Genomic DNA, 25,639 nt, shown 5'->3' with positions numbered 1-25,639 from the left:
AAGCAAAAAAGACAGTGTGTTTAAGAGGCTAAAGAGAGAAAGATAGAGAAAAAAAGAGGAAAATACATTCATTTAGGATTAGCCATTCATGAACATTTCTGGGTTATCATCCATAGCAAAAAGCAGGGGCTTACATTGCATAACAATCTATCAGTCAGCTGCCAGAGCAAAACAACTGCATTACAATACCCTCTTCATATCTTGTTCTCTCTGAACCCAAAGCTTCAAATGCCAGTCGCTGACAAACTAAATTCACAATGGCCTTCCCCGTGGCCTCTTTACATCTCCAGAGACTGTTAGGCGTTCCTGATGGCAGGTTTGCCTCCCTGTCTATAACCAGAAAACAAAAACAGAAGAAAGGATGTGTGATGAAAGAAATCAAAATAAACAACAGTTTGTGTGGAGGGGATGAAAAGAAAGGAAACTGAAAAGAACAATAGATCAAGGAAAACTAAGACCCTTAGAAGTCTCTTGTGACCAACTGCAATGTCGCTGTTTATTATTTAAAAGTGTTTGTTTTTTCTCGCTGCTAGTTCTTTGCCTCTTTTCCTATGCAGTCACTCCAAGACAAACAGAAAGCTGCTGTTAAACATTAGCAGCACCACCGAAACTCCTTCAGCTGATACGACACAGAGGCAGACCTCGAAATCAAAGGCTCTGATTGCTTGTATTTGTTATGCCATAAATCTGTAGCATTTCACAAATCTAGGGCATTTAATTGTTAAATCGTTGACTGTCTTTAGCTGTCTGTCTTTTTCCCTTTTGCTCAGACACACACACACACACACACACACACACACACACACACACACACACACACATTCTTAACCAGAGGTCAGTGTTGCACCAGGCATCCTTGAACAGCGGGGGTAGTGGTCTAATGTGTTAGAGTCGTGCGGGGTTAGTTACGCAATGTTGCAGTCCAGCTTGAGAGGATTGCTGCTCTGAGCTGTCAGAGGGCACATGCTGGTCTACTAACAGAGACAGAGACCCTGGATGTAGTGCAGCCCCTAACAGCAGTCGCAGGTGAACTCACAGGGCCACGACTTAAATGTTCACTTACTCACTCACACATACACACACACACACACACCTTACACACACACACACACACGCACAAACACTGACACACACACGCACACATATGTCTACACATGCACACACATGAACAAACATAGACACACAAACACTCATATTCAAACACACACACACACACACACACACACAACACACACACGACACACTTTCTTTTCATCTACAAAGCGTACATTTTGAATACTCCAGGGCTATGCAGGTCAGTGAACACCTGGACAAAGAAGCTTTCTGTGTTTGAGAGGGAAAGCAAACACTTGATCTCTGTCACCTCAAAAGTCTCTTTCTCCAAACAGCTTACCATTCTAATTCACCAAAAGCTAGAGTAACAGCCCAGCTCTTCAAACACATCCTGGAGATGGGTGACAGGCCTATGCTTCACAGAGACAAGCCCTGCTTCAGCCTCAGGAAGGGTTGGGATGTGCTGACTCTGATCAAAAAAGACACACACAAACACACACAACTCTTCCTGTGGGAATCCTCACTCACTTCCACATACACACACACACACACACACACACACACACACACACACACACACACACACACACACACACACACACACACGAGTGTGCTCACATGCACATTAAAATGTACACACACACAATTTTTCGCTTTGGGAAAACAACGGGATATGGCCAGTGTGCCACATATAATGTTTTCCTTCCTATCTGCGCTGAAGGACGCTGACACACTCACTATAGTGCAGTTTTACCACCCAGAACAACTAACAGACACAGATGTGAGGCATTAGTACCCCTTTAGTCTTTCAAACAATAAATCATTAGTCAACAAATGTGTTTAATAACCTATACCACTGCAAGAGCAACCCACATCCTTCAGTTATATTAAACACAAACCAAAATTATACACAAACTGAAAACACAATAACACGTTGTGATAGTGCTAATTTATTCCTTCATTTTTTATCCTTGTGCTAAATGATGTCCTGACAACCATGTTCACTGTTACGCCCTTCGTATGTCGAGTTCATTGCCCAAGCTGAAACAGCATAAGTTGCGTTTCAGGAATGACTGGATAGGCTGGCCCAGACGATAGACCCAACTATCCAGCCAGAACAGGCCGTCCTTCGGATAGATCCAGACAGCACGCGCTGGGGCACTGACTCACCAGGCACCAGCCTCTGTTCCTGGAAAGGCTCATATGCCCAGAACTGCCCTGAAGCCTTATCCCCTGGCAGAGACGGTGTAACGCCCTGTGGCATTCCTGCATATGAGAAGGAGGGAAGCTTGAGGCAATCTACAAGTCTACTCCCCCTGGCATGGCAAGGACTGACTGACACATTTTGAATTACTGTAAGTGGCAAGACATCACAATCCGTTATGCTTTTAATAAATTATTTATGGCGCAATGTTTTTTACCATAAAACTTGGATCTGAATACAGGTTTATTTCAATGCTATGTTCTGTCATATGCTCTCATAAATGTATGTAGTATTTGATTTTATTAAGTCAGAAAATGTTGCATGCATGCGTGCATGACTATGCTTCTTTAAAGGTGCAGAACGTAGGATGTAGTGGCATCTAGCGGTTAGGCTGCAGATTGCTACCAACTGAATACCTCTCCCTTTCCAAGTGTGTAGGAGAAACTACGGTGGCCATCAGGTGCCATAAGACACAAAATGCCCTGTGTAGTGCCAGTGTTTTGGTGCCAGTGTTTTGGTTATGGGCCACTGTAGAAACATGGTGGCGCAACATAGTGGAAGAGGAACCGCTCCCTATCTAGATATGAATGGCTCGTACTAAGGTAATGAAAACAAAGGTAGTTACAGGTTAACAAAAACATAATTATGAATTATATATTCCATTTCTGCTAATAGATCACAAACTTGGTGCAGCATATCTTAAAAGGTGTCCAATAACATGAAATATTCGAACTTATTGCTGGAGAAACATCTTCACTAATGCCCTGTCTTTGTAAGACAAGCCCTTGCAATGGGGGACTTGGAGGTAACTTAAACATTAAGTAGAGCGTTAAATGCCACCACCATTGCCTTCAGCAGAGAAGCACTCTCGTCCTTGAAGCCGTTCTCACAGTACGCATGCACATACACCACAGTCTGCCAGGGTTCAAACGGCAGAACAGATATGTGTTAAATATTTCATTCCTGTGGCCATCTCCTCTTGGGCTCATTGGCTCGTGACAGGACATGAAACATAACGTGCCACAGCAACATACATCACACGCTAAACTCCCATGCTAGTACAATGAGTAAATCAGCAACCTCAAGTACACAGTACATATGCATCATCATCACACTCGCACACACACATGCACACACACAACCTTGCTTCTTAAAAGCTCCACTGATGTCGGAACAGCACGACTGAACACATTTAGCATCATGATATCACGCAGGGCATAAGAGAAGAAAAAAGGATAATAACAGCTTAAGGAGAAGGCGAACCATGTTACCTACTACCCAACAGCCTTGTTCAAAAACTCTGTCCTTCTTGCTTCAAGTCCAAGAGGACATTTAGTCATTAACCACAGCTTTACAACACAGCGATATACAATATCTTCAATCTTTTTTTTTTTTAATGTATTATTCTTAGAAGTACACATCATCCTGTGACATCCCTATTCTTGTGGCCTATGTGCTGGTGTCACTGCAGGACAGGAGCCTTTTGTGTTCAGATAAAGAGCGGCATCGACTGGGCCCCTCCAGCTGAGTGACAGCGCTCAGCGATAGCACCGCTCCTTTGAAATGACAGGTGTGAGCTGCTCTAGGTCTCTCCACTGAGACTTCACTGTCACTTACAAGGAAAGGTTACAAGGTAACTGCCCTCTCGCTCTCTATCTATTGGCAGGGCTTACTAAATGCAGCCTTCCCACAAGGGCAAGCACACACACACACACACACACACACACACACACACACACACACACACACACACACACACACACACACACCTCTACATGTACTTGTACTTGTTATGTCTGTAATAAACAGAGTTATTACACCTGTGTAACCTGAATGGGAGGTGTTAATGATAGGAAACAGGTAAAGTGCCAGCAAAGATAGCTGCATGTTTACAGAACAAGTAGGTAGTAGACAGGACTAGGACTTCACTATTTAACTCCTATTTCACACATCTAAAAGGAGGTACACTGCTACACCATAAAGTAGCAGGAAGAAGTTTTGGTCGAGCAATCTAATGACTGGAAAGGCATGCAAAACCCGACCAAAGACTAAACAACAGCACAACTGGCACTGATAAAAGGTTTTGGTTTCGTTTTTTGCATAAAAATTCATTTGAAGACAATACCAGTGCTAGTAGCAAATAACATTATGTTTCAAAAAGTGCACAAATTGTCGCATACTGTTTCTTTAAATTACATTTTTGAAATCTAAGAATATGTTCAGAGATCAAAATAAATAAATAAACATGGCATGTTTCAATATCTCAAGGCATCCCTAGCATCATTCTTAATAGAATAGATTGACAGGACTCAAAGCAAACTCAGTTGACTGATAAAAGCTTACAGTCCTAAACAGCCAAGACCCCAGGGTAGGAAACGGCTCTAAATGCAGCTGCACGTCTGTACGTCTGTTTTTCTCACAGGGTCATAAAGCGAGGTTAAATCAGTCATCAGTGCTTACTGATGAGAAAGGGAGAGAATTAGGGCATTCATCAGAGGAGCTCACCAGGGCCCAGCTGAAACTATTTCAAGCATTTCTGTGGCAGGTTTACCAAAGCCAAGAGTCACTCTGCTGCATAATTAGTGGGGTGAACTTACTGAGATATGTATGAGCAATGCATGCATGGCTACCAGTGTCCCCATGTCTTAAAAACATTGATGCCCGCATACTACATCATGCACAATCACGCAAACACACACACACACACACTCATTAAGACACTTACACAATAGAAAAATATAGAGAAAAGACACACACAGGTACTCACATGTGTAAATGTACACAGTGGCTCCAAGCAGTAGCTTAAGTTATGACAATATTAAAACCATGCATTCAATTTCATTAAAAAATACAAATGAAAGAATCAGCAACAAAAGCATAGTAAATAGTAATTACGTTTGGAGTCCTTCACAGTCTTCAGTGCCGATTGTAGCCTATCCAACATGTTCAGGAATATGAGAAACAAGTGCTGGAAAATCTCCAATCCTAATTCAGATCTGCTCTTTTTAATCCTCTTAACATACACACGTTTGATCTGTGAATCTTCTTTTTTAGCCCTACAACTGCAAGAGACCCGTTGACTTTAGCACTGAAAAGACGCTACTGAGAGGCATGGAGGGAAAGACTGTACGTATGAAACTGAACGGGGCATGGAGAGCGAGAGAGAGAGAGCGAGAGAGAGAGAGAGAGTGGGATTGAGCAAGAGAGAGGGGGAGAGAGCAAACAAGAGAGGAGGGGGAGTGAGCTTTAACAGGGTGAGAGAGAGCATGACAGGGAAAGCCCAGAGTAACAAGAGCAAGGGAGGTAAAGTACGAGAGAAAATGTTGTGCCACAAAGTAGGAGACGATTTAATATCACACCAGATTCTCACACAGACCACAGACTGGAGTGGAAAATGGGGTTGAGAGAGAGAGAGAGAGAGAATGGAAAGAAAGGCAATGAGTGAGAGAGGAGAGATAAAGTGAGTGAGTCAGTCAGTGAGTGGCAGGACAGAGGGAGAGAGTAAAGACAGGGGAAAGAGTGAATGACAAAGACAGGAAAGTGGGCAAGGGTGCATTGAGGTGAGAGATAAAGACAATACAACAGGGGGAAGCAAGTGAAAGATGTTCAGAGTGCAGAAAGTGAGAACAAAATAGAAAGAGGAAAGAGCAAGAGCAAAAAAAGAGACAAAGACAATCAGAGACAGGGACAGAGACAGAGACAGAAACAGAGACAGAGACAAAGACAGAGACAGAGACAGGGACAGAGAATGAGTGAGAGACACAGAGAACACCGATAGCAGTGGAGCAGATAAATATGAAGATAGTAGAGGGCAGACAGAGAGAAGCCGGGCAGAGATAGAAGTAAGTACAGGAGAAGAAGTAGATGGTGATAAAAGAGTCCAAGCAGGGTAGAAGTGTTCTGACTTCTTTCATGCCATCAAACCGCATTAATGTCTCCAACTTTCTAATAATAATTCTATGACTGGCTGAATCAGCAGAGAGAGTTGGTTGTTTCCCCAAGTTAAAAATGACATCCAAACAGTTCCTCCAAGATGACAGTCCTTGAGTTCTTAAAGAAACATTACATTTTAAGAGACATTCCTTACTATGCCTTCATCAAAAATGTGAACACGTAAAGGGAAATAATCTTTCAATGTATAACAAATATTTTGTGTCCACTGGATGGCATTATCATTATATATTGTAATGACAAACACTATTTAAACTGAATAAATGCTGCAGGGGGATCTTTCTTGTCTTTATACTAAACCTCCTCATTCCACGATTGGAATACAAGTGAAATGGTTCCTCACATAAATTGTATTAATTATACAAAAACACAGGGCCCTAACTTCATTGACGGGCACAAGCAAAGCAATGAGCAACGAGCAAAGTCCACCGCACATGAACTCAAGCTATCAGGTGGCATGTGGGAGCACTACACTGACCCATGTTTACGTCTGGGATCTTGCTCATGGTGTTAAATTAACAAAACGATTTTGCCAAGTTATTAAATTACCTTTAGTTCATGCGAATCTTTGGTCATAGACTTTGCTTGTTGCCACTTGCCCATCGATGAAATGAGCAAACACACACACTCTCAAATGCACACACACCCACGCACAAAAGCAAACCCATACGCACACAAACAAATATCTCTTCCAGAGGCAAACAGCGCAGCACACAAGTCAAAGTATACAAAGAAAACACACAGAGTAAACAGGCCAAAGAATGGAGTGTAGAGCCGCAAGCCTGAGGGGAGATACACAGATCACTGAACGCTCTGGTGTAAATATTTACATTAATGCTCCCAATGCAGTGTTGAAATGAGAAGAATGCAACACATGGACAGGTTTTACGCTCAAATGAGCTCTACATCAGAAGACATTACCATACCTTATATAACAGCACATTACGGCCGGCACAAAAAATGCTTAAAACCGACATCGCTTATGTGTGTTACATATCTTTAAATGCCATGGCTTCATCAGGGTTATAAGTTCAATGGGATATTTTCAGACTGAGAAAACCATTAGACTCAGGGATGCTGATCCATAACATTACAGAACTTAAAACAGAACAGGGAAAGAAGAGGATAAAAAGGGGTTTGCTCGTAGCCTTCCACTGTCTTCCCAACTGATAATAAGCAGGATAACAGAAGTTATTACAGCTTTTGACACGGTGTTTCTACTTGGCTCTGCATCACTGCAGCACTGAGAGAAAGTCCAGGCTCACTTAATGTCCACATAATTTAGCATTAATAGTAATAATTCATTCGCATCTTTCAGGGAGTATTCCAACGAACGTCATAATTTGCGCAGGCAAATACAACATCGGTTATATAATGAGTGAAACTACAGTAGCCATGACACACCATACAGTTGATTTTTTATTTTCCAAGAGATCAGGAAATCTCCCCCCTAAGGATAAAGCAAATTGAATTTATGGAATAAAATGCTTCTCTATCTGGTAATATAACATCAACAGAACAAAAATCATACTGAAGAGTTAGCATGGGGTTCAATATCCTGCTGTAAAGTCACTATTACAAGTGTCATTACAAACAGGAATGTCCTCAAAACCAAAAACAGTTGTTCAGATGGCAATACCAGTCCCCTGACACGGAGCTTCCAAAGCCATTCTCATTTATTCGTTAGCCCACACTTTTGTCCAATCTGAGGCAGGATGCAACTTTGAGGCAAGGACACTTGGGAGAGAACGGACGCAGAGCACTGCCAGAAAACCGTCATCACTAATTGCACAGGGTGGTGAGTATGAGGTAATTACAGAAAAGTTTCAGGTTCCAAAACAAGTGCATGGCCTTTGGACAGCATCCACATCTTTGATAAGCTCCCCTGACAATCAATTAAATTTTGACTGATAGGGTTACTTTACTGAATCCTGAATACTGTAGTTGTTTTTCCATGAAATCATGCAGAGTACAGCAAAATATATCAGCCAGACTAGCGCTCCCTGGAGAAAGCACTCATGACCTTGGAAGTGAAGCCATTGATACAAGGACTACTGTACCCCTGTTACTGTTCCAAGTAAGCATACAGCCCCACTCACCTCCATTCACCACGTCGTGAGAGGCAATGACAAAGCCAAATCCTTCGCCAGGTCTCCTCCTGAGCTCCACCTCCAGGGCCTTGGATGGGTGGCCCCCTCTCCCGTCAGCCGGCTGGCCTTTTGATACCGCACCCATGGTCGCCGCTGACGACACCATCCGCGAGGCAGCACCTCCGCCGCTACCGCCCACCTCTTCCCCTAACCAGTCCCGTGGCTCCAGTGTGAGGGTGACGGGGATGGAGTCCAGGAAGCTGGTGCTCTGGACCATGGAGGGCACCTCGCCGGAGGGGGAAGTGGGCGAGAGGGCGTTGGGGGTGGGCGCTGTGGTGTCCGAGGACGGGGAAAGCAGGTCTGGAGAGGTCTGTGGGAGGGAGGATGAGCTGAACGTATGGGGGATGCGCTTGTAGAAGTTTGGGGAGACGGCAGAGCACGGCCCTGAGACAGAGGCAAAGAGATTTTGCTGTGAAAAAGGGTTCCTGTTCATAAACAACATTCAAATAAGTGGGGGGCCATTTATATAGCACCCTGTATTTGTGATAACCAATGATTACTATTCATTACAAATGTACTAATCTCACACCCCCATATCTCACTGATAACAGTTTTCACAACTGAAAAAGGTTAGGTTTGTAAATAAGTGATACTTGCCTCCTCTGTAAACCAGTAGAACCACCTCTCCTTGTACAACATGTTCCTGGAGCACTCTTTGGACCTGGAATGATATTACCAGGTGTTCAAATGCACAAAAACTGCTTTTCAATCAAATTTGATTGAATGCTAACATTAAGTTCTGTACAGTTCAAAACTCTGGAGAATTTCCCTTTTCAATCACTTTTTCTCATTTCCCCAAAATCGTATGGAATAAAACCAAAAATAAATAGAAATCAGTAGGGGATCCCTTGTGTATTGAATGGTGCCATACCTGTGCAAAGCTTAGGCTCTGAACGTCTGCACCATTGATCTTGATGATGGCGTCCCCTGCCTGTAGGGAGGGGCATTGCCGCCTGTCCCACACCCTCTTGACAAGGGCCAGCTGCCCCCCCTGCCCCCCGGCCGTCACGCTAAAGCCCATCCCCCCGCCCTCGCTCTTCCCCAGGGCCACGGGCACCATCTCCCCCCCTCCTCCTCCTGCTGGTGCTCCCGGAGATGCCAGGCTGCCAGAGCTGGTGCGGGGGTGGCTGTTGGCCGGGCAACCGTTGAAGCCGCAAGTCGGCACCACTGTGGGCGGGGTCACGACAAGCGAGGTCTGAGGCATGAGAGGGCGCTGGTTGCTAGGAGCCCCCGGCGTGGAGGTGTTGCCGACCTCGGCCTGGGGCAGCGGAAGCTTGGCGTTGGGCAGCGTGGCCGAGCTGGAGAGGTCACTCTCTGAAGATTTGGAGCTCTGGTGCAGGAGCCTGGGAGCAGGGAGGGAGTTGTTGTTGTAGTTCCGGATCAGTGACCCTCTACAAAGAGGGACGAGAGGGGCCAAAGGTTTACCTATTGATCTAAACAGGCTATCACCATATACCTACTGAATAGAACTGCATGGCAATATTTAACACAAACCTGAAAATATTTCTATGGACAGAAGAGGAGGCTTCATATATCAGAAAAAAAGTTTGGGTTGAAAACAATTGCAAGGGTTAAATGGCAACTAAATACAGTAGATGGTTAAAGAAATTCTCAAGAATTTCAATGATTTTTGGCGAGCAAAATAAGTATTCAAGATATATTCTCTAAATCCTCTGAAATTAAGCATACCCTTACAAACAGGATACGTCACCTCATATATCTTGAATCAGACACTTTTGCTCACTCTGATATTTATGGGTGTGTTTCAGTCCAAGTCTTTTTCAGCACAGGTTATTTACAACATTAACCTTGGTTTGCACCAGGGAGTCGGAGTAAACATGAGTCTCACAGTTGCTTTGTCTGTCTCCCAGCCAACATAATAACCTTAAGGTCTCAGTCATTTTTTTTGCGTGGTGTATGGGAACAAAATGTATAAATCATCCTTGAAATAAGAAGGTCGATGGATGGCAGAAAAACATGGGCATGGAAAAGCGGCAAAAATGTGTTTTTAGTTTGAGCCTCATGTCTTTGTAGTTTTACTGTTACTGGTGCGTGTAGCGTTTCTAGTAGTGGCTGCACTGTGTGTGTAGTGTTACTGATATTCCTGATATTGGCTGTATCCAAGAAATTCCGCCCTGTACTAAGATAGATATAGACTATTCATTGCTGACAGGTGAACAAATTCAAAGGCTTATGCAATGGAAAAGTACCCTGTGTCTACTCCAAGACATATTCCAGTATTATTTTAACACGCCATTAACATGGTTTAAAAAGTAACTTGTAGCCTATCAGTGGGATCGTTTTTTAACAACAGGTGAAAGCAATTTTAACTGAATATGTAACCTAGCCTAGAATTTTAGGACCCAATCCACCCCCTCCGTTACGTTTTGACATTTTTAGCTAGTGGAAGGCTTGCGTTGGCCATCACACTACAGCACGCTTACTTTTGCAACAAAAATGTTAAAAAGGACGTAATATGCTTGTTTTTAACATTTATCATTTTATTTGTGGGGTCTGCTACAATAAATGTACATGCTTCAATATTCCAAAAACATTTGTTTTGCTCATACTGTAGCTACATCTCTATTCCTCCTATATCTGAAACGCTCTGTCAGAGCTCTTGTGTCTTTAAGCTCCCCTTCCCTGTGAACAATGTGTGCTCTGATTGGTCAGCTGGGCAGGCAATTAATTGTGTTACGGGATTGCATCATCTTACAACAAGCGAAAAGGGCTGGAATTCCAAGAGGTGTTTCAGGCAGCTGAGAAAAGTGGTTTCTGTGTGACAGAGTCACTCCCTCTAGCATGTTCTCTGGGCTTTGTAACTTTACAGACCGTTTACATCCACAAAAATCTACATAACACACTAAAGGAAAGGGAAAACAAAACTAAACGAAAGGGAAAAAACGGAAAGTCCTCTTTAACGCACACTAACTTGGTTGTGATTGGCCAATAACCGTGCCGGAGCCCGAACGCAGCACACTCTCATGAGCACCCCGAATAATAGCATCAGAAAGGGCCGGTAACGAAACACAAAGGGCCAGTATGCCGAGTGGCCAGTAAACCACTGACTGTATCAAACTAAAATATATAATGTAGCCTTAGCCTTGTCCAGCTCTAAGTGTTTACTAAGCACAGGACATTGGTGTCTTTGTTTACCTTTTAGAACCCCCGACAGAAGCCACCTCAGTGTCACTGTGGCTGGAGGACATGCGCTCAGGTGGTGGGGGTGGCACAGCGCCCCCGTGCTGCCGGCCTGGGGGCCCCCCCAAAGGGTTCCCGTTGATGAGACTATACAAGGGTGGCGCCACGCCATACCCTGGCGCATTGCCGTTGGCATCCAGCGCTCTGGGGTAAATGCCGTTGTGTTGCGACTGGGACCGGTTCATGCTGAGGCGACCGATCTGGTGACGGCGGGCCTCGGAGGGGTGGTTCTGGGGCTGTGCCGCCCCGGGCACGTGGGCATGGCCAGGGTCCGGAGGGGTAGTCAGTTGCTGGGGGTTCTTGGGGCAGCCGTCGGGGTTGTAGAGCATTGGGTAGCCCCGCCTCACCACCACGTCCACGCTCTGGCCCATGGGCACGGACTTGAGCATCTCCACCACCTCCTTGTGGGAGAAGCCCAGCACGCACGTGTCGCTGATGTAGGCCAGGATGTCCGCTGATGGGGGTGGGTGAGGGGAGGGGGTAGAGGGAACAGAGGTTGGGGAAAAGAGGTGCATGTTATAAAAAGATAGATGACTAACACTGACATCTGCTGGGTCAGTGAATTGCAATGTCATTTCTGGATTTAAAACATAATTATCAGCGGACTGTTGGCCCAACACGTGTCAGAAAAATCCAAACAGAATTCTTGTAAATGTACTGTTATTTCCCCAGATACATGCATGTCAGTAGTGTACAGGCTTACATATGTGCATGACTATGTGTGTGCCTGCATGAGTGTGAGTGTGAGTGTATGTGTGTGTGTGTGTGTGCTTGTGTGTGTGTGTGTGTGTGTGTGTGTGTGTGTGTGTGAGGGCACACGTACGTGTTGCTATAGTATGTATTGTATGGTGGCACGTGAGCAGGGAGCAGTGTGTGTCAGAGATAGCTGGATTAAAGCCTTGCAGCCTCATCGGGATTAGAAGGAGATCAGTAGATTCCGACCATGAGAACCTCACAATCCCACTGCCCTAATCCCACAAAAAGAGGGAGAGACAGAGGGATGAGGGGGGAGATAAGAGGATAGGAATGAGGCGAAAGCCAAACAGGAGTGGGCTCTCCTGGTGAAATGCCACCCCCCCCCCCCTCTCTCTCACTCTCTGTTTTTTTTTTTTGCGTCTGTCAGTCAGTCTCTCCCTGTGAGATGTCAGTGGGGATAACAGCCCATCAAATCTAGTGATTTATTAATAAAACGGGCGGGTGAATTCTGAGAAAGGAAGGGAATGAATGTTTCTCTGCCTTAATTCACTTCAAAGCTGCCTAAAAGGTTTGGGTCAGGGTTTTAGGAGGTAGCTTATAGATGTGTCATGATGGTTTATACTGTGTACCTGTGTCAGGACAACCCAATACTAAGCACTGTAAAATCACTGCAACAGCATTGAGAGAGATATGCTTGCCTGGTGATTGATGCAACACAGCACATTCTTTACACTGACTGTGTCCAAGAGTGCTCTTAGGCTAATCTTAAAACATGTGGACGGTACAGATAAGCACATCTGTGTATGTTTTCATGTGCGTTTACAGATTAGAGAGTCGAATACATGTAAGAGGTCAGGTTCAGAAATGAAAAGCCTAGGTTTAAATCAATCTATTTACTGAGGAGACTGACTTAATTGGTTAGATTAACCTTATTGGGATTCAAGAAATAAAATGGGCAAATACAGAGGGTCACCACACAGGACTTCCTGATGAAGAATGTAATGCTATTGTGATAAATTATAAATTGTCAGCCTAAAGGTGCCTGCTGCAAGTGCTACATAGGAAAGGGAAATTTATTTAACCAGCAGCTCTTCTCTTGTTAAATTGTGCCTAGATGTCATATATAATAGTTAACTTACTTCAACCAACTCTTTACTATCACTAATAAAATAAAAACACTAGTAGTAAATGGCCACTAATAACTTCTTTAGAGTGTTTGTCATCTTCTGATGCTTTCTGTGCTTCTGGAACCGTGTAAGAGAGATGTCCTGTATTTTTTGTTACCTGTCTTGAGAGCAGATGGGCCTCCAGGTGTGACACTGTACACCTGCAGGAACTCCCGGGGCCTGCTGCCACCCACAATATTGAAGCCGAAGCCCCTGGGCCCTTTGGACAGCCGCGTGTGGATGGAAAAGCCCTTCAGCTCCGATGGCTGGTCCGTGAACGGAGGCACTAACACCCAAAGCACATAATCTAGTTAAATCTACCATGGCCAGCGTCCAGCACAAATATACTGGACGCTTAAACAAAATACACTTGAATGCCGGACAAGTCTATACCAGAAATTACAAATAAATTGTATACATATTCTGTATGTTCAAATGCCTGCCTGTATTGTGTGTTGGCAGCGTCATGTTGCCCTGGGAAGGCTTGCATACACAGCTTAGCATTTGGAGTGTGCCATCCATGTGTGCTCCTGTGGCAGATCACATGAGGCCACCCTCCCCATGCCGCCTGCCTGTTCACCAGGACGCATCCACTGAGGGACCATAGCGCCATCTGCTGGCTATGAATATTTACTACCACTGAAAAAGCAATTCCATTTTTTGTTTGAGGAACCTCTACTTTTTAGAAGCAGATGTACAGTAATGAGTTCCTCCATAAAAGTTAATTAGCATGCAGAATGTGTGTCCAGTGGATGCAGGGCATAATGAAACAGCGAGCACACTTAGATGAAAAGAGGTCATTATCTGCAGCCTGGCAGGCATGCACTGGCAAAGGCGGCAGGATCGTGGGTGCTGAGAGTGAAGCACTACCTCCATATAGGAGTGAGTGTAGCATGATCAACACGGTATCAATGGTACAGCATAAAAGGATGAAAAGAAAGAAAGAAAGAGTGAGAGAGAGAGGAAAGGAGTAAAGAGATGAGAGACAGAGAGAGGGAGAATAGGGTTTAGGAGGCAGAGAGAGAGAGAGAGAGACAGAGAGAGGAAGGAGGGAGGAGAAGATGGAGGATAGATCTAGGAGTAGAAGGAGGAGAATGAATGGGCTATGGTGGAGTTTTTCATTAATCCTTCAGTGCACTGAAGAGACAGGGGCTGATAGCAGGAGAGGAGTGCAGAGATAACCAAAAGGGCTTAGGCATGGAGTGGGAGGGAGAGGGAGAGAGAGGGGGTTAGATAGAGAGAGAGAGAGAGAGAGAGAGAGATAGGGAGAGAGACAGAGAGACAGAGAGACAGAGAGAGACAGACAGACACACACCCCAAAACAGCATGGGCACAACAGGAGGAGGAGGAGGAGGGGAATGGCGTGGATGGAGAGAAGCCAAGCTCACACTCACACTCGGTCTTGCTGACGATCTCTTTGCTCTGTGCTCGGGGGTCCAGCCAGCTGGTTGTCTTTGAGTTATGACTGAAAGCATCAGGAGCCTTAATGAGTATCTTCATCAGCGCTAAATACTAAAAATAATGCAATGTCACCCACCTAGAGCAGCATGTTAAATCATGAAAGTACTACTAAAATTTAAGGTAAAGATGTGCAATGTATAACGATCTTATCATTCATTGATCACCTTCATTAGAAATACCAATTAGCAAACCATCTTAGCAACTTATGTAACATGGGTATAAAACACTCAAAGCAATGCAACTTCCACTAGGCAAATTCCCTTTGTGAAGCTATATTAGTGTATTGCTGCACACGACTTGGTAGAATGATTAAAAGGGTTCAATATTCATAAAATTCCACATAAAATGATATACGATATTATAGCCTGCTGAATATTTAAACCGCAAACTATAAAATAACAGACTTAGTGCATAAAAGTGAGTACAGTCTCCCCCAGGCTCACTCTATGTAGTATGGCTCCCCTGAGTCACTGAAGGCCATCTCCCAGTTTTCGGGCAGCACTCCCCCTCTGGCCCCGTTCTCTGGGCCGCTGCCATCCCTGCTGCTGGGGTCCCACGTCTGGTTGGGAGACAGGATGGTGGTGAGGGCACTGCTCGCTCCCGCAGAGCCTGCTGAGGTAACACACCGAAACAAACAGACGCAGCTGAAAACCACCTGAAAATCGATGGAAGTCCAAAGGTATTAAGTCTCGGTTCCCAAGGTGCCATCCTGCTCTGATATAGGATAGATAATGCATACCCTAAAGCAAGAGTATGCAGTTTGCCACTTTTTAGGGTGTTTTAATGGGAAAACACCTTCAAATTCATTTTGATGGTATATGGTCATGTGAAGGACAGATAAACACACCTGTCATTCCCACTAGGTGGCCAGGCTATGCGCTGTGTGGTTCTGTGGTCCAGGATGGACCATCCCATGAAAATACAAGAAAATCTTTTACAGCACGACATTGGCAGCTATTTCACCAGAAGACACCAGTTAGCATGCTAGCAAGCTTTAATCAGTCCCAAATGTGTTGTTGTTAGTGCAAGGTTTTTGCATGCCTTTTTGGTAGTCATTTTTGACCAAAACCCCTTACTTTAAGCATCTTGGTCTATTAGTCTATTAGTTCATGTACAGTATAAGAGTCAGTCTTACAAAGGGACAGTTCCTTGCTGTTCAGAAGATAGAATATGATGGTAGTAGATGACAAAGCTATGAATTAAACTCAAAGGGTACAAAATACACAGTCTACTCAGTACTACGAGAACATTTTGGAAAAAAGTGACGTTTTAAGGCAGAGATTTATATGGAATGTGTTTGTCTTGGAGTATAACAACTCTGCATAGAATTGTGATTGATGATCTAATGCTACCAGCTCCAAGGACATATGTTCTACACATGGGGATCAAAATCACTGATATAAACCTGTGTTGTAAATTACTGTGGTTAATAGTGTCTGTTAAATGGCCAAATATAAACGTAAATTAACCCAATTCACTTCATCTCAGTGGGGCAAACAAAACAAATGGCAGCCATTTTGGAAACAGTTTGAAAACAAAACATTCCAGTATGCAGCGTCTGGAGCGTGCTGTAAAGATCAGTTAGCAGAGCCCTGCAGAGGGACTGCAGCAGCCCTCTCTGCCACAAAACTCTGCCACAGGCATTGTTCCACACAGACACACAGACACAGACACACACACACACACACACACACACACACACACACACACACACACACACACACACACACACACACACACACACAGAGACGTCAACTGAGGGCCCATACCAACTCTACATGGCCACACTGCAGAGCTTACTGCTAAAGTTCTGCAATATGGGAGCGACTCAGTAAACAGAGTGAAGTAAAGGGAAATGGGGTGGGGGTTATTGGCAGGCTCAGGGACTTAAATGATTCAAAGCACAGAGGACACTCTAGGTAATTCCGCTACCTAACCCCTCATTTTGCTGATCAATACTGCGGGATTGTGTTTTTGCTGTGGGTAAGATCTTTTAATGACCCACTGGGATTTTTGCACAGGGAAAATGGATGCATGTTGCCAAGAAAAATGTACAGCATAAATACTGTTTACTTTCTGCAGTATCATGCAGGGTGCTACTGTAGCTACACGACATGCTGCAGACACAAGACACATAAGCTTATAATACCCAAACCATTTGGGTTTTATCTGTTTTGTTTTTCATCAACTAAATGCTATCTGTAATTAAATGCATCTTTACCTCAATCTACATAGCAGTGGGTGAGCAGCTATGTGACAAACCCTATCATAAAAACCACTAAATAAACAAAACATGATTTAATGAAATTGATCTATGCTGCGTCTAGCACGCGTCCCTTCACTTTCAGCTAGAGCTAATTAGCTGCTGGCCTTGGCAGAAAAGGGCTGCTGCTTACAGAGGCTCACAGAGGGATTGGGAAAGCCACAAGTTCAATATCTTAACAAGGTGCCCTAACAATTCCAGAGTCCCTGATAAAGGAGGGGATGCTTCCAAAGGTTATCACTTTAGAAATAGTTTTCTTTATTCTAAGAGTTAGAGCGTGTTTTTATGCCTCGGTCTACCTAAATCAAATAAATATATGAATAATTATATATGATGTATATGAGCTCCTCGAACATCCACAACACCATTATTCTCAAATATAGTCTTTGGAAGTAGAGAAGATAAAAATAAGACTTTAATACTGCCAACAGTAAAATCAAGTGCTGTTTTTCCACAGTTTCAAATAAGGCTTGAAGCTTACAGAAAACATCTTCTTATTCCGATGTGTGTACCTGACAGTCCGGAGTCTTCCTCGCTGTTCTCCCCTTCCTCCACAGCCTTCTCCAGGTTGCTTAGGGACTTGCTGCGAGTTCGGAAGTTTCTCAGTAGGTTGCGGTGCTCCTGATATGTGATGGGAGGACTCTCTGGGCCTATGTGGACAGGTCTGGGGGTGCCGTAGTAGTTACCTGTAATATAATTATAATAATTAAGACCTTTATCAGGTTTTTAATGGCACACACAACACCCTGGAACAAACACGTGCATATATGGAGGCGACACAGGACACACACACAGGCAGCCCTGAGGTCGCGGTGAATTTATTTTCTGCTTTTTCCCATCCTTCCTCAAGGACTGCCCAGGAGCAGTGGGCAGCTTGTAGCGCCCGGGGACCAGGTGAAGTGAACTGTCCATCTTTGGTGAGGGATGGACATGTGTTCTGTTATTTTGCATGTTTTTTCTTTTGGGGTTCTTAGTAGGGAAAACCCATTGTGAACACAGGGAGAACATGCCCACCTAAGCACTGAAGGTCTGGGGAGGACCTGCCCCCAGAGCCAACAGCACCCCATGCGGGAATCGAAACCATGCATTTCTTGCTGTGAGGCGGCAGTGCAAGCACCTGAGCCACCGTGCCAATGCAGGTAAGGGTATGAGGTGGGGGTATGCTAGCATTAGCTTTTGCTTACTTAGAGTTAAAGTTTAAACTCAAGTCTTCAGTTGACATGATAAGATACATAGAGCACCTTGCTGAGTGACTTGCTTGTACTTGCGTTATTTGTGAAGAACCTATACTATTTGTTGTCAAAACACAGAAATGCTTCTAGACCTGCAACTAGGATGAAACTGTTAATCCTCAACAAAAAGAAACACGTAAATGTTTATATTAATTCATTGCACCTTATTGCGCCAAGAGTGTTCCTCTTCAACATCAAAATCACACACTGTAGCTTTAAATTAAATCCACAGTTATCAAAGGACTGTTGCTGGAAAGGTTACAGTCCTGCCCTATTCTGATAATAATGCACTGTGGCACAGGCACATTTGGCAAGTCCCCCCTCTAGAAGAGAGCAGCGTATACAGCGGCCATTACGGCCATCTCTTTCAGTTTTTAAGAGTGCAGTCTAAATACATAATGTGGTGGGGATATTCACATTCAGGTAACACCTGCATGCTGAATTTAATGTGACAGTGATGGAAACAAAACTGTGCATGAAATTGTTTTCGGGTCACGTCCCTATCAGTCATACAGAAAACCACTCCCATGTTTTGACAACTGATGTTCCTATTGAGATGACATCTTTCTATACCTGTGTGGAGAGTCAGCAGAGATGCCTGAATGTGAGGTGACAAACATCTTTATATAATGTCCTATTTTCAGTGAATAGGAGTGCTGCAGGAAAGGTGCTACTGCTGCCTCATTGAAATAATAATCCAATGTTGTGACATGGGGCTCGGTAAGTCCTCACAATGCATGACAACTGCATATTCAGGAAGAACTAATGGTGTCATTACGAAGCATATTTTTTAAACTTTAGGATGGTAAAGAGGCTGAAGATTATCAGATATAAAAGTACCAACATAGGAGCATATTTACAGATGAAAACAGGATCCTCAGCTAAGTTGGCTGAAATATGGGTATTTATTTTGAAAGTGTAGGTGCTGTCTCGCAACAGGGGTGTTTATGGGGAGGAAAAGACAGAGAGGAGAGAAGAGAGCAGAGGAAACTGAAATGGGGATTACAGAGAAAAGCCTCTTTTCTCCTGCACAGAATGGTAAAAAAAAAAAAATACGAATGGAGTTCAGCTTCCCAATGCTGACATCACTGACTGAGACGATCCTTTTATGCTTTTGCAGGTCATGACTCAAAAGCACTTTCTTTTAGTATGGAATCTGCTGTATTTCTGCAGAGATGTGTCGCAAAGATAAAACTGTGTGAATTGCAGTAATTGCCAAGTCTCGTCATTATGAAGCTTGCGCTGCACAAAAATGCTCAAGTTAAGTTCCTCAACAATTGAAATCCTTGTAAAATAAGTATAATACATTCAGGCTTAAGGAGGATTTTCTCGTCACTCTCAACAATACATTTCATGTCAAGATGTAAGAGGGAAATGCGCATTTCATGGACAGATTGGGATGTAAAACTCTGGAAAGATTGGCTTGGCCATTTCAAGCCCACGTGACTTGAAGAGATCAGTCTTTATCTGTGCTTATGTTTTTACTTTGCATATTAAGGGGGCTTACTTTGGTTGGAATACAGGCTTACTGCTCTGTTGGATGTGTGTGTCTGTGTGTTTGTGTTTTGTGGCGATGTGTGTGTGTCTGTGTGTCTGTGTGTCTGTGTGTCTGTGTGTCTGTGTGTCTGTGTGTGTGTGTGTGTATATCTGTAAATGTGTGTGTGAGTGTGTGCTGTTTAAGCTGGCTAGATGCTCTTTCCTGTGACTGAGGAGGGAAGCAGTTGGTCTTGACCAGACCATGCTTGTGTGTTTGGCATGCTGGCCTACGGCCATGGGGTGCCACGTGCACAGTCCACACAGTCCACAGCTGTAGAAGCACCCTGACAGCCCCTCCCTTACAACTCACGCAGAAGGGCAGCAAAGTTCAGGCAGATTGAAGCCTTTCAAAATATCTAAAAAATAGGTTTATAGGCTTTCAGGCTTTATTTAAAGATGAGCATTCGTGCTAACAGCTTACATAACAAACTTCCAAAGGCTACAGACTTCACACAAAGTTGTCATGACAATCAAATCAGTTTCGCCCTTCATCAAAAAGTTTCCTAAGACAAGACAAAGTAAACAAAGCCGCTCGAAGGCAAGACAATTATAAAAATAGTCTTTAGTGCTTTGACATAATTCAAGCGCTTGACAACAAAAGAAATATATATTTGGTGGCTTCGGTCGTCTTAAGAGGAGTATCTGAAGTATCTGCACTCAGAAAGGATATTTAAGGGTCTGACTGTCATATCATAGAAATAAAACACAAATCTGTCTGGCATGTCATCACTCACCAATGCTAATCCTCCCCAAAAAAAATCACTCAAGCTAAAGTGTCTGAAAACCCAGCAAGTGTATTTAGAGATTTCCTCTGTATTTCAGGAAAGAAAATGCTTGCTGGGCAATTGCGAGGCTCTTGTGTAACGTTTCATTTTTTTCTTTTTTTTCTGCAGCATGTACTGCAAAGGAGATAAGGCTGAGGCAAGCTGTCCTTACTTACCCTTGAACTTGCCACTCTCAAGAAGAGCGCCAGACTCCTCTAGAGAGAAGAACTCCTCGATGGAGACGAAGTTGTAGTCCACCCCCGAGATCTCCCCATCCCGCGGTTGCCTGGTGGTGCCTGCACAGTGACGGACATCAGACAGGACAAAGAAGCCGTTGAGCCATTTTGAGTCTTTTTTAGGGAAATCACAGTGTAGAGAGTGCAGTTGAGGATTTGGTTATACGGTCGGAAATGACTGAGACAATCGTATGCTGGCACTAAAACAAATTAAAAAAAGAACCGGGAAGGGGAAAAAAGAAAAATCAATGTCTATGAGATAGAGATTTGGTACAGTTCCATAAATAAATTAAAAATGTAGAAGGGCTTGTTCACCTTTGAGTGCACACACAGAGAGATGAGTCAGTTTGGTGACATTAAATGTGTAACAGCTTGTAAAAATGAATGGGGCTTTCTGATAACACATGAAGGTTGTGCGTCGACCATGTTTCCATATGCTCAGGCTAACTTTAAGTCACATCCATTCGTCGCAATCTATATATTTTTTCAATTTCTCTCTCCACAGGCTGCCCTGAGGGTCACCCTGGCACCAAACGCAGCATTCACCCCAAGTGTCTCACAGTCATTCCACTTCATTGCACTCCAGTGCCCACATCTTTGGCAAATAGTCTCAAACACAATCAAAACTATATATCATAATGGCAATGCTGGACCACTGCAGAGAAGGGCTTTAATTTTAATTCAGCCTGTGTTTAGAAAACTAAATAACCAATGACAGATGTAATGTGATCATATAAGACTAGGGCGACATTGCTTGGAGCTTGAGCAAACAGTTTTTTTTTAACCACTACAAACAGTGGAGCAGCTCAAGAAAGAATTTTGTACTGCGTTCTTTGCTGGTCAAACAAAGTCCTCAAAGAATATACATAGAGTTGAAAGTATTCATCATTGAACAAGAACATCTATAGAACGTCCTTCTCTAGGCACCTCCATTCCTCTCTATTCACTGTAGCTGGCTTTTTAATTTGTATTCTGCAGGCTAACAGAGAACAATAAAGAAGCATAAGGTCACTAAAATGCAAAAAAACAAAAATGCCAAGCCAAAAAAAGAATCTGTAAATTAAAATAAGCACAAACGGGTTAGATTGGTCAGGAATAAAGTGGAACGGTGGAAACTGCAGTCCCACCACCCCACCACCATTAACAGTTATAGAAAAGTCAGCTAGCACAATGGCAGATAGAGACTGTAAGGACATAAAACATTTTGACTGGAATCGCTGCCAAGTCTTTTTTCTTCTATCTAGATTCAAACTATGGCAGCTTCCCCACTTCCACAGTCCCACTGTAACCCCTGGGCATTGTGATTATGTGGGCAGTGAGTAGCGTTACGAAGCAGAGCGCAGAAAGAGAGGGAGAGAGAGAGAGAGAGAGAGGATGGATGCAGATCTATGGAGTCTGAGGAGAGCTGAGAGACACAGCAGGGAAACTCACAGACTGAGGAAGGAGAAACAACATCCAGGGGTTGAAATTTTCAAAAGTAAAACCATAACAGAGAAGGAAATGAAACAGAACAACAAAAAAAGAACATGAGAAAAATATGTTACTAAAAAGGTCTGTAAGTACAGTACTTGCATTGGTCTGTAAGTACAGCACTTGAGACGGCACTGTAGCTTATCCTGCCTGTAAGCCGGGTTTTATGCACTAAAAAAAACATACTCATACTCAAAATACAGCTATGCATTTATTTATGCCTAGCAATAGATGGACAAAGAAAAAAGCACAAAAAAAACATACTCTTTTCTTTGTCCATCTATTGCTAGGCATAAATAAATGCATAGAACATGCTATATGCATAAGCTATACGGCTGGAAATAGTCGTGGTGGTCTTGTTTGCTCAGGCAAAAACACAGGGTTCTGCCACTTCGAATAAGCCCTGCTGACTCTTTGATGACAGTTGCCATAGTGATACTTCGAGTGCATTTTTGCACCCTCACATTCAATGAACTTCATGGAAACAGGCTGCCTTAACACACTGGAACTTTGATTTCAGATACATTGTGCTCAAGAGCATGCATTTATAATGAAAACTCTGTGTGTGTCTGTGTGTGTGGGTGTGTGTGTGTGTGCGTGTGTGAGCGTGTGCGTGTGTCTGTTTTTGGTTGTATATGTGTGGGATGTGTGCGTGCTTGTTTGTAAATGAAAAAGAAAGACACAAATGTCACTTACAGGGAACAGCCCGCAGATAGAGGTTTTCTCGGATGACTTGCTGGAGCTGACTGTCCATTGAGCCTGGAGTGAAACACTTACTGAGATACAGCCTCAGGTCCTTACATAGAGTGGAGCCTATGAGAAACCAGAGAAAACAATGTGGGTGTAAGTGGAAGAAAGGGTAAAGTCTTTGTTGCAATGCAGAACTCTTTCAGCCTCTTCGCTCTTCATAGAAAACCCTCTGGTGTCTGCATTGAAAGTTCAGGTTGTAGCAGGGGTGGGCGTCATGGATTAAAACATTTATTGCAGAATTTTTCGACCATATGGACGCTGTCAGTGTTATATCATGGCATTTATTATCTAAAGTTCATACACTTCATACTGTTTTGTGGCTTTCAGTAGCAAAGAAAGAGGAAGAAGATCGTGAAGGATTAAGATATGAAAACAATTTTTTCTATTAACATTATAATGTCAAGGCCATGGAATAAAAACCGAAACAGGTAATGTCTCTTCCATGTTGCAGGTGAGAAGAGAGGGAGCTATATTTCACATATCTACTGTAATTCAATCATTATTATATCTCACTAACACAGTATTCATTGAAAACATTCAGCACAACTAAATGAAGGAGTTCTTCATTTTGTACAGAAAGTGCTGTACAAAACAGCTCTTTTTGACATCTTAAAATCAAATGGGCACTAATACTGAAAGCATCAAGAGGAAAGAGAACATGTTCCGACGGAATATATCAGAGCTTAAAGGCTTCTCAGTGGCAGCGCAGTACAGCAAGGCACCATACTGCACAGAGCAGCCTCTCCCCCTGAAGATAGTCTCGCAATCCTGCATCTCAGCACATTGATTTTCTCCTCTTTATAAAAGCTCCTCTCTTCGTCCCGTGGTAATACCCCTGCTCCACCATTTCCTTTGCAATAGAGCCTCCCAAGCCGTGGAAAAGCCAGGCGAAAAAGCCTCAAGGACTACTGGGACTACCAAGACCAAAGCGCATTACACCTCTGATCTATTAATTTTTCTAAGTGCCTGATGACCCCAGATGACAGGTCGCTTCCGTTTATTGATGGACCTGCGTGCACCCCCCACCCCACCACCACCATTGTGTCAAAGTAACAGACAGTCCCGGCGTCCTCCCTCTCCCTCTGCCTCGGCCCCTGTCCTGCCCGCACAGCGACAGTGATCAATCCTACTCTGCCTCGGCGGGCACGCACACAGAGGTTAAGTAATAGACTGCAGACCATCACATCCACTTAACATGGGCTTCAGCACCACGAAGCTATGGCAGGTAGCTCTGGCCACCTAGTACTGACCCACTGTCCAGCCAAAAAGGGTATTTTCTCTTCCTCTCTTTTTTTTCTCATGTTTTCAATGTACTGAAGGCTACTGTACTTAGCAGGCAGGTGACATTCGCTATCAAGAAGGATAGAGGGGGGGGGGGGGGGGGGTCATTTTATTAATAGGAGGTAATAGGCTGCTCCAGCTTGTGCATATCACATTGAGTTATGCTGTAATGAAAGTATTTGGATAAATGGTGCATGCTTGAATGATACCAGGAAAAGAGAGCTTTTAAAATCCAATTATGAGCTATTATACTACGGGCCTTGACTGAGATGGGAAGCCTTTGTACGCGTCAGGGTACCTGGGGAGACGGTCTTAATGCGGATGGGATGCGGGCAGGAATTGAGAACCCCTCGCACATCTCCAAGGGTCATTCCCAGGACAGGAGTGCCGCCAATCTCTAGGATGATGTCACCCACGGTGGCTCCACCTCCGGGGGCTGCGGTGACAAATGGGAACTCTCCGTAGTCGGCCCCGCCACCAATGGCGAGGCCCAGTTCCCCCGAGGCTCCGCCCAGGGGGACAAAGCTCTCCTGCACTTTTGAGCGCCAGTGCAGCTTCTTCACTGTGGCTTTAGACATGGTGACAGCGCTGCTCAGAGACAAAGACAGAGAACATTACACACATTCAGCAGAGACCAACTTCTACAACAAAAACTCACTCTTACACTTTTTCAATAAATAGCCATTTCTAATCATGACTATATATATATATATACATACATACATACATATATATATCTTAAATATGTAATGACCAATGATACCCATTTTACCCATCTATATCATATAATGACCAGCTCTAGCATATCAGGTGTCAATAGGAGAGAGAGAGAGGGTGTGATACGAGACATAAAAATACAAATTAATTCAAACATTATATAGAATCATTTTGGATGCATCACTCGTCACACATGTTTGATAATAGACACGTGTTGTGGAAATAATTTCCAGCAGAAAGAGGGAAGCAGCTGTAATGAAAGGGGTCCCCTAATGCCATTAGTTACTGTGTTACTGCTGCCAATGACACCACAAAAGAGGATCAGGATGCACCACAGTATGTGGGATAACAAGCGCAACGCACACTGCATGAAACAATACTGTCATGGTTTCAAAATGAAACAGCACATACGCCATAGGCCGAGGCTGAATGAAAACTGCCTCATAAATCATTGCTATTATCATCCCAAGGAAAAAAAATACACTCAGTGTTTTTTTTCACATGTTTA

The 25,639-nt window shown here is 43.8% G+C and overlaps 1 protein-coding gene across 1 annotated transcript in view; it reads right to left on the bottom strand.

The window, feature by feature from the left end:
• Positions 1-24,992, bottom strand: part of magixa (MAGI family member, X-linked a) — a gene marked incomplete at both ends in the record, with an annotated part of 35,040 nt that extends 10,048 nt beyond the window's left edge. The window contains 12 exon segments of the mRNA XM_080853802.1: positions 8,308-8,734; positions 8,736-8,742; positions 8,952-9,019; positions 9,230-9,749; positions 11,515-12,013; positions 13,540-13,707; positions 14,816-14,886; positions 15,326-15,494; positions 17,658-17,831; positions 20,854-20,973; positions 23,080-23,196; positions 24,713-24,992. Of these exon segments, the coding sequence (XP_080709928.1) occupies positions 8,308-8,734; positions 8,736-8,742; positions 8,952-9,019; positions 9,230-9,749; positions 11,515-12,013; positions 13,540-13,707; positions 14,816-14,886; positions 15,326-15,494; positions 17,658-17,831; positions 20,854-20,973; positions 23,080-23,196; positions 24,713-24,992 (2,620 nt within the window).
• Between the last annotated feature and the right edge of the window lie 647 nt (positions 24,993-25,639).

The sequence above is a fragment of the Sprattus sprattus genome (genome assembly GCF_963457725.1).
Source record: "Sprattus sprattus genome assembly, chromosome: 16".
NCBI lineage: Eukaryota > Metazoa > Chordata > Actinopteri > Clupeiformes > Clupeidae > Sprattus > Sprattus sprattus.
This window is presented reverse-complemented; position numbering and strand designations above follow the sequence as displayed.